The sequence below is a fragment of the Scleropages formosus genome, chromosome 5 (genome assembly GCF_900964775.1).
Source record: "Scleropages formosus chromosome 5, fSclFor1.1, whole genome shotgun sequence".
Lineage (NCBI taxonomy): Eukaryota > Metazoa > Chordata > Actinopteri > Osteoglossiformes > Osteoglossidae > Scleropages > Scleropages formosus.
Window position 1 is genome coordinate 19,200,213 of NC_041810.1, and position 13,310 is coordinate 19,213,522.

At 44.8% G+C, this 13,310-nt stretch overlaps 2 protein-coding genes across 5 annotated transcripts in view; one reads left to right on the top strand and one right to left on the bottom strand.

The window, feature by feature from the left end:
• The window catches only part of LOC108935899 (SRSF protein kinase 2-like), a 29,122-nt gene extending 23,732 nt beyond the window's left edge, over nucleotides 1-5,390 (top strand). For all 4 annotated transcript variants that reach the window (XM_029252013.1, XM_029252014.1, XM_029252015.1 and 1 more), the window contains 5 exons: nucleotides 5-105; nucleotides 212-319; nucleotides 462-531; nucleotides 844-936; nucleotides 2,438-5,390. In XM_029252013.1, coding sequence (XP_029107846.1) covers nucleotides 5-105; nucleotides 212-319; nucleotides 462-531; nucleotides 844-936; nucleotides 2,438-2,622 — 557 coding nt within the window. In that variant the 3' untranslated portion in view covers nucleotides 2,623-5,390. The remainder of the gene's footprint in view (nucleotides 1-4; nucleotides 106-211; nucleotides 320-461; nucleotides 532-843; nucleotides 937-2,437) is intronic.
• Nucleotides 5,391-5,906: 516 nt separating this feature from the next.
• Nucleotides 5,907-12,159, bottom strand: adck2 (aarF domain containing kinase 2). Its single transcript, XM_018754996.2, has 8 exons — nucleotides 9,949-12,159; nucleotides 8,745-8,891; nucleotides 8,462-8,590; nucleotides 8,198-8,293; nucleotides 7,851-8,096; nucleotides 7,639-7,767; nucleotides 7,446-7,499; nucleotides 5,907-6,418 (listed from the first exon to the last, which is right to left on the bottom strand). Exons 1-8 carry the CDS (start codon nucleotides 10,813-10,815, stop codon nucleotides 6,278-6,280), a joined length of 1,809 nt encoding a protein of 602 aa, XP_018610512.2. The 5' UTR covers nucleotides 10,816-12,159; the 3' UTR covers nucleotides 5,907-6,277.
• Nucleotides 12,160-13,310: the final 1,151 nt, after the last annotated feature.

The window sequence follows — 13,310 nt, forward strand, 5'->3', positions numbered from 1 at the left end:
GCAGGGAAGGCCCGAGCAGTGGACCTGCTGGTGAACCCCCTGGACCCCTGCAATGCCGACATCCTGAGGGTGAAGATTGCGGATTTGGGCAACGCCTGCTGGGTGGTGAGGACCAGGGTTGGGGGGGGGGGGATAAGGGGGGTCAAATAGAAAAACAATCATTGACCCGCAGAGGGAAATGGGTGGGATTCAACACGTGTCCCTCCCACAGCACAAGCACTTCACAGAGGACATCCAGACTCGGCAGTACCGCTCCATCGAGGTGCTCATCGGGGCAGGCTACAGCACCCCGGCCGACATCTGGAGCACTGCCTGCATGGTGAGCCAGGAACACACGCTCCGATTGGCTGGAGGCACCTCGCACCCGCACTGGCTAGGGCCACACCACTGATGTGAGAACGAGAGCGTGTTTTCAGTGTGTGATTTAGCTATTTCTTTGTGTGTTTTCGTTCTCCCCCCAGGCGTTCGAACTGGCCACTGGAGACTACTTGTTTGAGCCCCATTCTGGAGAGGATTATTCCCGGGATGAAGGTAAATGTTATATACACACACACACACACACACACACAAATGTCTTGATGCTAACACAAATGCAAGCACACGCATATATTCATCAATTAATCCTTTTATGAATTTGTCAACATTTTCGTTTTAATTTTCCTTCAACCACGGGAAGAAAACACCAAAACTTAGAGCTGTTCTAAACAGCCCGTACGGTAGAAATGTAACGTTCAGATTTAGCTGACAGGTGGTATTTTTCTGACGTTTTCACTGTTGCGCCCCCTCCTGGTTGGGGCTGGATCTAACTGACTTACTCTGGACTGTCCCCCTTGCCCTCTGCAGACCACATAGCTCACATCATCGAGCTGCTGGGCTGCATCCCACGACACTTTGCACTCTCTGGAAAGTACTCCCGGGAGTTCTTCAACCGCAGAGGTAGCAGGGGAGGGGTGGTGGACGCACCTGGGCAAATGCACTGACAGTCGTGTTAAACGTAATTTTGTAATAAGCAATGTATTATATGTTTAACATTGTTCTCAAGTATATCCATTTTCCACTGTGTACTTGTTGAGATGTTAATTTGTAGTACTGGTGAGGACTGCACAGTACGCTTTTATATCAGTATAATATATATTACATATGGCAAAGGCTCCCTTTATGAGGATTCCAAGTTACGATAATATGATAATATTTTGATAATAATTAGCCCTTAGGAGCCCAAGCTATAAGGAAGTGCTAAAAGTTGAGTGTAAAACTCAAAGTGATATAACGGCTAACGTAGGTGAGCCAGCTGTGCGATTGCCGGTTATTCCAGTGTATCATGCACATGATTTTTTAAAAATCGTTTTGACATGACAGAACCTAGTTCATTTATATGTAAATAAAGTTTTTCATGTCACAAATTTTAAATTTCAGTAAATTATTTTAATGAGAGGGGGTGCGGTGGAGCAGTGGGTTGGACCACAGTCCTGCTCTCCAGTGGGTCTGGGGTTCGAATCCCGCTTGGGGTGCCTTGCGGCGGACTGGCGTCCCGTCCTGGGTGTGTCCCCTCCCCCTCTGGCCTTATGCCCTGTGTTGCCGGGTTAGGCTCCGGTTCCCCGTGACCCCATATGGGACAAGCGGTTCTGAAAGTGTGTGTGTGTGTGTGTGTGTGTGTGTGTGTGTGTGTGTATTTTAATGATGTGTATTTAAAGTCATACAGTTGCAAATAACTACAAATATTATTATTGGTAATAAGTTATTTTTTAACAAGTTGCGTTTCAGAAAAATTACCAAGGATCTTAATGAGAAGGAGGTAGCTGGCACATAGAATACAAGGATGTTTCAGAAAAATGTTATATCGTCAAGAAGTTCTAAGAGGGGCTGAGTGTGCGAGCTATCGGCGCATGTTACACAGCAGCACCACACAGTGGCCAGTCTTAGAACTTACTTACTTACCAACTATGCTATGAGAGTTTCGTGCTTGAAAATGAGTTTTGGTAATTAAAAATTGTTTTCAAAAAATAATAATTTGGATTTAATTTTGCTAATTAGCCAAGCACCTTTTCCTTTCTTTTGAAAATTCTGGAAAAAATATTACAAAAGAAAATATTGCAGTATGGCAGACTGTTCAGTCTCTCCAGTCACCCAAGGTCCAGTCATGCTCAGATGAACGTTACTAGGAATTACAGTACCAGGGTAAATATCCCTATTTGCTATTCATGACAGCTTCATTTAACTTTTTTGTGATGAGTTGTTATTGACCGTCCAGCATATAACTGCTGATATTGTTTTGTCTGCCACTCTTACTTTTCTTTCTTTTCTTCTAAACCTGAGAACATCTTCAGTCGGTTTTAATAGTGAAAGTAAAGCCTTTAAGGTATAATCACTGGACTCTGCTTTTGCCTTCCACCCTACTCTGTGTCAGGTATTTTTCTCTCTCTGCTGCCCCCTGCAGGTGAACTGAGGCACATCACCAAGCTCAAGCCCTGGTCCTTGTTCGACGTGCTGGTGGAGAAATACGGGTGGACCCATGAGGACGCCGGCCACTTTACCCATTTCCTCCTACCCATGTTGGAGATGGTGCCCGAGAAGAGGGCGTCAGCTAGCGAGTGCCTCATGCACCCCTGGCTAAATTCGTAGCGGCACCCCCTGGGGACTGCCTGCAGAACTGGTTTTCCATAAACGGATCAGATAAGGAGGGTGGGAGGGCTGGTGGGCAACGTGTATCCCTCAAATCCAGACAAACCCTTGGTTTCTTGCACACAACCTGTAATGCAGACAGAGACACTGCACATCCGGCGCAGCCCTGTGTGATCCTCTTTGTTGCAGACACAGGAAGAACTCCCGACAGGTAACCCCCCACCCCCATCCCCATACCAAAGCAGTGCTCTTGTGGATTCCTCCCTGGCTTTTCCCCTTACTGTCTTCCCTCCACTTACAACCACATTGGTGTTGCCCTCCACTACGTGTGTGTGTGTGTGTGTGTGTGTGTGTGTGTGTGTGTGTGTCAGTCTATGAGGCTGAAGAAAGGACTTGCCCAGGAATCTGCAGCTTGTATTCTACACCCGTCCTGGAGAATCAGCGACACTGGACATCAGTGGGACTGCTGGTGCTGGTTTTACTGCGATGATTGTGTCTTCCAAGACGTCTTTGTTGTTGGACATAGGGTGGATTCACAGACCTCCCTGCCACTAGGCGGCGATATCGGAGCATCGAGCAGAAAGGGAGCGGTCTTTAAGACTTGTACAGTAGTTTATTCTTATACTCTCCTATCCTAAAGACAGACCCTGAGCACATTGGCGAGGTCAAAGATCAAATATACGACTCATCATCACATAAAACACGTCTGCAGGAAGTGCAACTGAGACAAAAAGGACAAACACTTTTAATTAATACATGCTTCAGTAAATTTAAGGAATAAATTCACGGCCGATGGAAAAAGCGCATGTTTGAAACCGCATGCTCAGTTGCCCTCCTGTACAGCGTCCTGTAACTTATTGGAAGGCCTACATTACAAGGATGCTACCCTATGTTTACACTGGAATGGCAGTGCCAGGGGGTGGGGCTTCAGACTGGAACTTGGCATGCCCCTCCCCCCACCCACCCCTTCCACCCTCCTATGGAGCAAGAAGCCCAAGACGGTGCCCAAAATGTGCCCTTCTGAGCACTGACATGCAGACATGGATCTGACCCCCACAGACACATAAAGGGCCCTGCCAGCAGGGGGCGCCGCAAGCATCGACACCATCCCAATGGTCCGAGGGCTGCGACAATTGCTGCCAGCGAGACGGAGTGGTCAAATCGTTTTCAGTCAGGACCGACTGGCATTTTAAAAAAGTGAAACGTGTTTTTCAATTTTATCAACTTTTTTTTTTACATTTATTCAGTTAGCTGACACTCTTGTCCAAAGTGACTTACCACATTAAGTTACTTACAGCAATTTACCCTTTATATAGCTGGGAGCAATTTAGGGTAAGTACCTTGCTCAATGGGACTACAGCTGGAGGTGGGTTTCAAACCAGTAACCTTTGGGTCCAAAGGCAGCAGCTGTAACCGATTTTGATTATTGATTGCTTTATTGATCAGGAAGTGTGAGGTGTGTGGGAGGTCACACCCCACTGCTTCCCATGTGAGTTCTGTGAGACGGTGGAACAGTCACTCACTCTCAGACCAAACCCACCCCGTACCGCCTGCTTCCGGAAGGGCTCTTAAAAGCAGAGCATTCAATCGGTCATCCTTCTTGGACCACGTGTGAACACATGGAGAGGGACCCGGAGCACTTCTCTCACCGAGGACGGTCCTGCCACTTGTCGTTGTCGGGGAGGAAACTGGGCATTGTGCTTGACCTTTGGGAACCTGTATCACAGCGCCCCCTTCTGGACACAAACCCCATCACTGTTAGTTCTGTTGCCTCTTTTCGCAATAAATCCGTGAATATAAGTAGATGGTGGAGTGTTTTTCCAGCAAACCTCAAGACCTTTACTAAAGTAGTAATAAAAAGAAACTCACTGGTGTTGTGACCGTGAACAGATCTTGTTAGTGAGTGAGGTGATTGTGTTTGTTCATTAGATGTCGTTTATGCATTTTTTAAACTTTTCATTTTTTCGTCCCCCCCGATGCTGTCGTCGCCTTTACCCTTTTCTTACATGGACAGTGCTGCTCTTGAACATATGTGATGATGATGAAACGGATTAAACATTCTTGCAATAACAGTAACTACTATTATTATGAAATTTTGCACCCAAAGCTCCGTTCTGCAGCCGTGCTGACCGCTCTTCTAGTCGTCCAGTCATCCCTCTCCTGTTTTCATTTGCAGAGTTAATAAAGGTAAAAAATGAACAATCTCAGTGTTCCTGTAACTTGAGGCACAGGGTATGTGGCAGCTTAATCCCTTTGCGCCCTTTTCTTTCTAAGTTGCCTATTAATTTCTCACTGGACATCATATGAACAAAACATTTCTCAACAGCACCTGTGAATTTGCATTTGCCAAAATGTTCTTATTCAGGTATAAGTCTCCACATATTTCTACAAAAAGCACACATTTCCACATTGCATTACAGAGATTTATTCCATTTCAATTTCCATTAAAAACACTTTTTAACACTTTAATATTACTAGTACTAAATGTAGGGCTTTTTTCAACAGTTAGGGAAAGGGGTGTGGGTAAACAGTTTGGGCAAACATTAACGCAAAATAAACATTTATTCAAAACAACCTTTAGCTTTGGTCGCCAACTCCATTATGAAAAAACAGGCTGAACTGGCACAGACACACAAAAACAGCAGTAAATACATTCTCATCGCTTTTATTTGTTTCAAAATATTGGGACTAAACATCAATCGTTACAAGTTCACCAAAAATAAAATCACAGGCTGGTGGGGGGGGGGGGGGGGGTGTCACATAAATTGCGTCAATAAACTGGCTGAAATCTTTAAATTACAAGCAAATCAACACATATGCCAGCTGCCTGACACAAGACAGAAGCCCAGTCTTTATGACATAAAAAAAAACAAGTTTCATTTCCCCAACAAAGACAGTTAAGAGTCATCTCAGTCTGATGTTCATTTCCTCAGATTAAATAACATTAATAAATTTATTAGAAAATCGACACATTTGTTCCCACAGATGGTCACCTAAGACAGGTGTGCCCAAGGTTCTACTGCTAACCAATGTTGACACAAACTGCAGGTGCCCTTCTGATACATTGTACCCATGAACCGGGACACACACACGCACACCAGCCAGCCGTATTTCAGCGTGATGATACACACGTGACTACTGTGATGAACACACAACCTGTGCAGAAAGTATCAGCGTCACCAGTCTGATAAAACGCTGTAATTGAGAGAAGGTAACTGATTTCTGCCTTTTGACAGGTCAGGGATGTCAGAGATACAATAACTGTATTGTGGGGGGGGGGGGGGGGGGTCCAAACATAGCAGTGAATTTATACACAGCACTACAGGAGTACAGGTCAGTATGGTCTTCACAACCCACAATGGCTGTGAACAGCGTTTACACACTCTGCTCTTCATTATCTATCGCTGTTGTTATGCACATACGATCCATAAAATCGACCTGCCGCAGGCACCATGCATCCTATTCGGTCCCGCTCAGCAAAATGAGCTTCACAGCTTTGTCTTAGTCTCAAATGCAGTTTACAAGAAGTTCTTGACTAATGACTCAGTGACTAAACTGGACTTAAGTCTAGTAAAAGGCTAAAATCCGTACGATTATTTTGTTAATGATAAACCAGAAATTCCCTGTGGGTCTCAGAGTTTTAAAAGCAAAGACATCAGAGTAGGGAAGCAGAGTTTTTCAGGAGCAGCGGTTTGGCGATCTCCAGGATGTCGAGGTTGGGGTCCAGGGACCTCCCGAGACCCTCCAGCACCATGATGGCAAACACGATGGATGCAAAGTTGCTCTCCAGCTTCACCTGCCGGGTAAAAGAAGCGGGTAAACATTAGTAGCTCAGATGGGTCTGCACGAGTTCCCCAGGTGAAAGGTCGGAGTCCGACGCATATCACCGAGAAATTTAATTCCACTGGGCTGTGCTTCTTTTTCATTGATGTATTGATGACTGACCCATTGTAAGTAGTGTATATAGCAGTATAAGTCACCTTGGTGAATAAGGTGTGTGGGCTGATAACACTACATAAAATTCATTAGAAGTCACTTTGGAGAAAAGTGTCTGCTAAATAAATAAACGTAAATGTTTCAGTTTTTCCCACCTCTGTATCAAAACGTAGTAAAATTATTTCTTTAAGTTATGAATTACTAACAATTTCTTCTTGTTGAGCATTGCTTCCCTACAATAACACCTGAGGAGGCCAGCCGGCCATTACAGACACACCCCATGCTGACTGAAGATGAAGACCAACCGCCATAACGGACGAGACGCACCTTGCTGAACTGGGAAATCAATTTACCATACAGCAACAATGCCATTATTACCTGTAAACTGACTTAAAAGTCTTATTTAATCTAGAATGCCCAGGAGGGGTGAGGGGGACAGCCACTGACACTTGGACCCCCAGAGGTTTTTTTTCTCCCTCGATTTTCAGTTGGAAGTTTTTTTGTTCCTTTCCTCCGTGGCCAGTAGGCGTGCTTACAGCTTCATAAAAGCATTTTTATTATGCTAGTATGCAGTCAACCGTCTTCTTTGTTTCTTTGTCTGATGTATTTGTTTCTTTGCCCTATGCCTGTGTTCGAACGCTCTGTGTCATTGTGCGAGAAGAGCGCTCTATAAAAATAAATTGAATCAAACTGAAGTGAATTTCCTCCAGGTGCTCTGGTTTCTATCCACACTGCAAAGATGCATGTTTCAGATAAACTGATGACTCCAAACTGCCCTTAGATGGACTTATGTCCAATCTAGGGTTTTACCGTGCTTTACAACCTGTTTTACCAGCATCTTAAAGGTGACGCAGCAGCAGCGACACCTGTTCTGGTTGTTCATTTACCTTGTGAGTGATCAGCAGCTTAAAGACTCTTGAAAGCAGATCGCCGACCTGCACCTAGAACAACAAGCGACAACCAGTGAGCACACACTACATTTACACCTGTTTTCAGATGAGCACCTGGGCATGTCTACCTGGAGCAAAGCTGGGTTAGAGTTAGGAAAGGGAACCGGTGGAAATGAAGGGCATTGGTTACCTTTCCCAGGGACACAGGGTTGCTGAGGGCCTCGTTCACCAGCTGCGCCATGTCCTTCTTGAACCCGGCCACGTTGCCGCACTCGCTTGCCCGGGCATGCTTGAGAATCAGCTCCGCCACCCTCTCGCCCTGTGGATGTTGGGTCACAGACCATAAGGGTAGGATTTGTAGCTCTTTCCCAGGCTGGCGACCGCAGGGGAAGGTGTTCTCACCTGCTGCAGCACCACAGCCATGAACACAGCCCGGAAGTTACGCAGGTCGTCTTCGCTGAGCCGTGCCACGATCCCAGCGTCCAGCAGGACCAGGCGCGCGGGTGAAACGCTGGGTCTCATGCTCACCACCACCGTGTCGCACATGTCAGTCAGTGTGGCCGTGCCCAGGGAGGGGTCACTGAAACCCCCCTGCACCAGGATGTTCCCTGGGTGCAGGTCCCCGTGGACAAAATTATCCACAAAAACCTGGGGATGCAGGACAGACAAGTGAGGATGCACGTCCACCACCAGGCTCCTCCCCCTCAGACACACATGCACATTCGGCTGACGCAGAGGTGCTGTCTCACCATTTTCAGGAGTGTGTCCACACCCATCCGCGCGATCCTCTGCTTCACTTCTTCCGGAATGTCTTTACTGAGGAACCTGGAAATGGGCTCACTCTCCTAAAGGGCAAAGAGAGTGAATAACACCCATCGGTGTAACTGGACGAAAACGCAGGTGTATGCAATCATGGGCCCATTGCAGGGAGAACAGTCGATATTTTCATACGGCGCTGTTTATTGTTGTCTGGTACCCTGTCTTATGAAAGTTCGGGGTACTTTTTTGCTCACCTCATATGTTTCCACCAAAATATCCCTTGTGACAAACGGTCGAAGTGGAGTTGGAAACTTCACAAAATCCACATTTTGAAAATTAACCAGGAACCTTTCAAAGTTCTGGGCCTCGTACCGGAGGTCTATCTGGAGAACAGAAACGCACCCATCCTTGAATCGATGTTATGCAAACAGAACAGCGCTGATCTCGAAAGATTTGAAAGTACATTTTGTGTCTCATTACCTGTGCCAAACTGACAGTGACACAGAATGACGGGACCAAAGACGGACTACAACTCACCTGTCTGGTCATGAGCTTCTCAAACTCGTCCACGATTTCTGGTAAACTGAGCCACTTCAGGCCCGGCAGCCAGGTGAGCAGCTGGCTGGCCAACCGCATGAGGAGCAGGTCCACCTTTACCTGCCACTTGATCCCCGGGTGGAGCACCTGTGAGGACCAAGACACACCTCAACACCCAGTCAGGCATAATCCTGCCCCGTGATCCACTATCCATTGATGAACTGAAGCACAGGTCATGTGTCTACTGTGACTTTCAATGCAAATATAATAATAATAATAATAATAATAATAATAATATATTCAAAATCTGAAAAAGAATTTTTCATATAGTTTAAAAATGGTAACAGTTGTCCTTCATGACCAGACTACTGGGGTGAACGGGGGTCCGATCATGTGACTTCATCAGTGATTCCTATGTCATATACTACATTAATTCTTAAAATCATACTGACATGGTAGAAATCTTGTTATATGTAAATAAAATGTTTTATTTAACATGCGTTAATCTTTGTGCTCTGAAATCATTCAATTTTGGTATCATTTTGCCAAATAATCATCCACTAGTGGATGATTATTTGGCACTAGTGGATGATTTATTGGTAAAATGATACCAAAATTGAATGATTTCAGAGCACAGTGTCACGATCACAATGCCATGTTGTAAGATGGCGCAGGGTTTATGACACTTCCTAACCAAATCTGCAAGTATAATAAAATATTTTTGTTATTAGTAAAAGTTTTGTGCAAAAAAAAATTCAAATATTTAAATAACCTTCTAAATAAAGTGTTTTTTTTAAACAATTAAACTTTTTTAAATTCCGGAAAACATATATATTTCATGCATTGGACTGTCTAGTCATTCAAATATCCAGTCACCTTCACGTTTTAGTAAAAAACAGAAGTATAAAACACAGTAACTTTTACAACAATTAAACAAGAAATTTTGATGGTTGCTTTGTGATTACGCATTATTCCAGTCTTAAATCTCTCTCCCTTATGAACAAATGATCATTAGTCCACCCTCACTAGCAAATTATAACTAGTTCTCTATAATAATCAATCACTATTCCTACCTAGCTAGTTTTCCCTTCAAACAAGCGATCACTAGTCCTCTCTAACTAGTTCTCCATAACAAAAAATCCATCTCTAGTCCTCCCTAACCAGCAAACTCTAACTAGTTCTCCATAAGGAGCACTTCACGCACCTTAATGGCAACAGGTATGAGGTGCTCCGACCCTGGTGGCTGGGACGGCTCCTGCGTTTCCTGTGGACCTTCAGCCCCCTCTTCTCGGGACACATCCACATCACCCCCTGCCTGTCCCCGGCCCCACATGAACTCCAGGACTCCACCAAGTCCAGGAATCTCCCAGGCCTCCAGGAGGTCCTGCCTGTCCAGCTCGCCCAGCCGCTGGCGGAAGGCAAGGTCCTCCACGCGGTCCACTCTGGCCACGGCCCTGTAGACCTGTGCCACGCAGCCTGAGCCCACGGGCTCCCGGCTCGGGAAAAGGAACAGGCGCTTCCAGCCATCCCCGAAAGCCCTGCGCAGCGTCTGCTTAGTGTGTGCCCATGGGTGCGGCCGCACCTGCACGTGCAGCCGGGAGAAGCGGTCGCAGAACTCAGGGGAGAAGATGTCGCGGCGGGTGCTGGCCCACTGGCCCAGTTTTATGAAGGTGGGTCCCGAGGTCTCGGTCACCCACAGCAAGGCGTCAAGCCAGCGACAGCGCAGCTGCCGAGACAGCAAGCACAGCGGGTACAGCAGAAAGAGGGGCCCGAACTTGAGCACCAGCACCAGGGCACGGAAGGCGATGCGCGCGGCAAATACCACCCGATGGACCTGAATCTTTGCCAGAGACCTCCTCTCCTGTCCATGCCGTGTGAGTGGGGCCTCCTGACAAGTGGCGAAATGGCCTCCCCTGGAGCTCCAGCACAACAGCCCCACCACGGGCACCTGAACAAGAACGGTATGCGCCGACTTCCGCCACACCGATGCCGAAGACGAGGGCTTCGCTCGCTGCAATAAACACCTGATGTTTAATAGACAAATCCGTGCTGTAAAAGCAGCCATACTCATATCAGATTTATTTATAATTTCTCTGGCTCCTCAATTTACGAACACAAATGGGAACAGAAGTCTGGAATTTTTGTTCATAACTCCAAAGTCACTTTTATTACAAGTCACAATCAATGAAAGGTTAATATTACAGATGGCCCTTGATTTACTTTCAAACTGGGATCTCTAGAAATATCAAATAATTATCATAATGTTAAAAATGCTATGTAAATCTTCAAGGTGCCGCAGTGTAAGAATTAATTTAAAAATACTGAAAATAACTTTTAAAGAATGTCTGTACAAATTTCTGCTCAGTCCCAACTGGTGACTGACTCATATTAAAGGTGCTTCGCTCCTCATCTGATGGTCATTTTCTTAATTATCTCCACACTGATGTCCACAACCACACACCCTTGTTAAACTGGCGCTATCAGAATCACCAACTCACATATTAGGAAATATGTAACTCAAGCGTTCGTAACCTGGAATGAGTGTTCCGTCACCTTAGCTAAAAACTATCTTGTTATTAATCATTTAGACTCATAAACACCAAAACACAAGTTGTAAACACTGTGGAAGGAAGTTGAACTACTGTGGTTGCACACTGCTGTGTTTTACTGACACCTATCGGCTGAGCGGGGAAACGCAACTGGCGCTCGCCCCACCAACAAATATTAGAAACGTTTGACATTAGAAATATTTGACATTTTTTTGTCAAATACTGGTTGGTTGGTTTTGTGTGAAAATTCTCAGTTAACTCAAATGTATATTAAAAAAATATATATATATTCCACAAATTACAGCTATTGACTGATAATAATAAGCACAAACTAGCTTACAGTAAGCAGCAGCTCAACAAAGTGTTTTCCCACTTTCGAAACGTAGGTGCTGACGATTCATGGAGACTAAAAAAGCAATTAATTACAATCGGAGCTTTTATTTCACACTAACTTTGTTTGTAACTCAGTCTCCGCCACACAGATTACGCGCCACTCGCTTACAGCCACCGACGACACGAGACATGCAGTGCACCGGACAGCAAATAATAAGCAGTATGAAGCGCGAGGGGGTTTCAGACACACACTGGTGGTGGTCGAACACACACACGGTCGGCGTATCTCTGCTGCACCATCATGCCATGGGACGCACGCATGTTCAAGCACGCGTACTAGTCTACAAACCCGTGCACGTTTGCGCCACAATTGCCGCACACTGTGAAAAAACGGTAAAATATTGAGGTAAATTAGGCTCGAGATAAAGAAGCCAATAATCCGCCTCGCAACATTTCAGCAAGGAAGTCGAACATAAACATATTGAAGTGTCACCCTGGGTCATTACAAAAAGAAGCCACCGGCCATCGCAGCATCGCAAGAACACTTCCTGTGTGTCACAGCGACGACTGCGCTCTTAAAGGTATACACACACACACACACACACACACACACACACACACACACACACACACACACACACACACACACACTTAATCAACATCATCATAATCATTATCAACAACAATAATAATAATAATAATTGTAGAGGTATATAGGCTTGATTTAAAGGGGCTAATTAACTGCCTCGTTGCGTTGCACTTACTGTTAATTATTAATTAATAATAATTTTAGTAATGAAGAAACACTATTGTACAGTGACTGTTTTTACTGTAGCAGAGTGTTCACGAAGACACACGATGACATTATTACTCCCACTGTAGGGAGCATGCAGTAATGGTACTGTTTCTTTAGCTATACGTGCCGTTTCACACCTGTTCAAGTCGTCCGTTCTGATTGGCTGGTTATGTCTTTTCTTATTTTCTATTGGCTGTCTGTGACAACAAACCCGGAGAACGCGGGAAATCTGTCACTAACTCTGTGCTTCCATTGAACTGCATCGACCTTGGGTGAGCAACTTAAAATATTTTTTACTGCAGTATTTTTTTTACGTGTAATAAATGCATGATCAATTTGTATAACTCAAAATAATAATAATAATAATACTTTACCTAGTGTCATTCTCAGAACTGATTTTTTTAAGAAATGTTTTAAAAGAGTTTTGTCCAAATTTGTCATATCTTTAAAATGCATCATCATGTCTTTACAAATGTTTCCACCTGAAGTAAAGACGAACTTCTACATATTATTAATAGATAGGAATATGTATTATTGTATGTAGAATTAATTGTTAATTCCACTTAATACTACAAAAAAATTGATCATTGTAACACAACAATCTGTTTCAAGTCAAGAGTAAAGTTAAGACAGGCTTTATTGTCATTTTAACCATATACAGCTGCTACAGTACACAGTGAGTGAAACTAAATAATGTTCCTCCAGGACCATGGTGGTACATAAAACAACACAGTTAGCGACACCTACTACTGAGGAGTCTGATGGTTCGGGGAGAAGAAAATGTTAAACAGTCTGGCCGTGAGGCCCGAATGCTTCGGTACCTTTTTTGCCAGATGACAGGAGGGTGAATAGTTTGTGTGATGGGTGCGGGGGGTCGTCCGCATTGCT

What these genes read in the sequence shown, in the direction of transcription:
- adck2 (XM_018754996.2), bottom strand. Translation starts at nt 10,815, where the DNA reads ATGAGTATGGCTGCTTTTACAGCACGGATTTGTCTATTAAACATCAGG. An exon ending in TCATACCTGTTGCCATTAAG is followed by an intron (nt 8,892 to 9,948) that starts GTGCGTGAAGTG and finishes TGGTCCTCACAG; the next exon opens with GTGCTCCACCCGGGGATCAA. An exon ending in TTTTGGTGGAAACATATGAG is followed by an intron (nt 8,294 to 8,461) that starts GTGAGCAAAAAA and finishes TTTGCCCTTTAG; the next exon opens with GAGAGTGAGCCCATTTCCAG.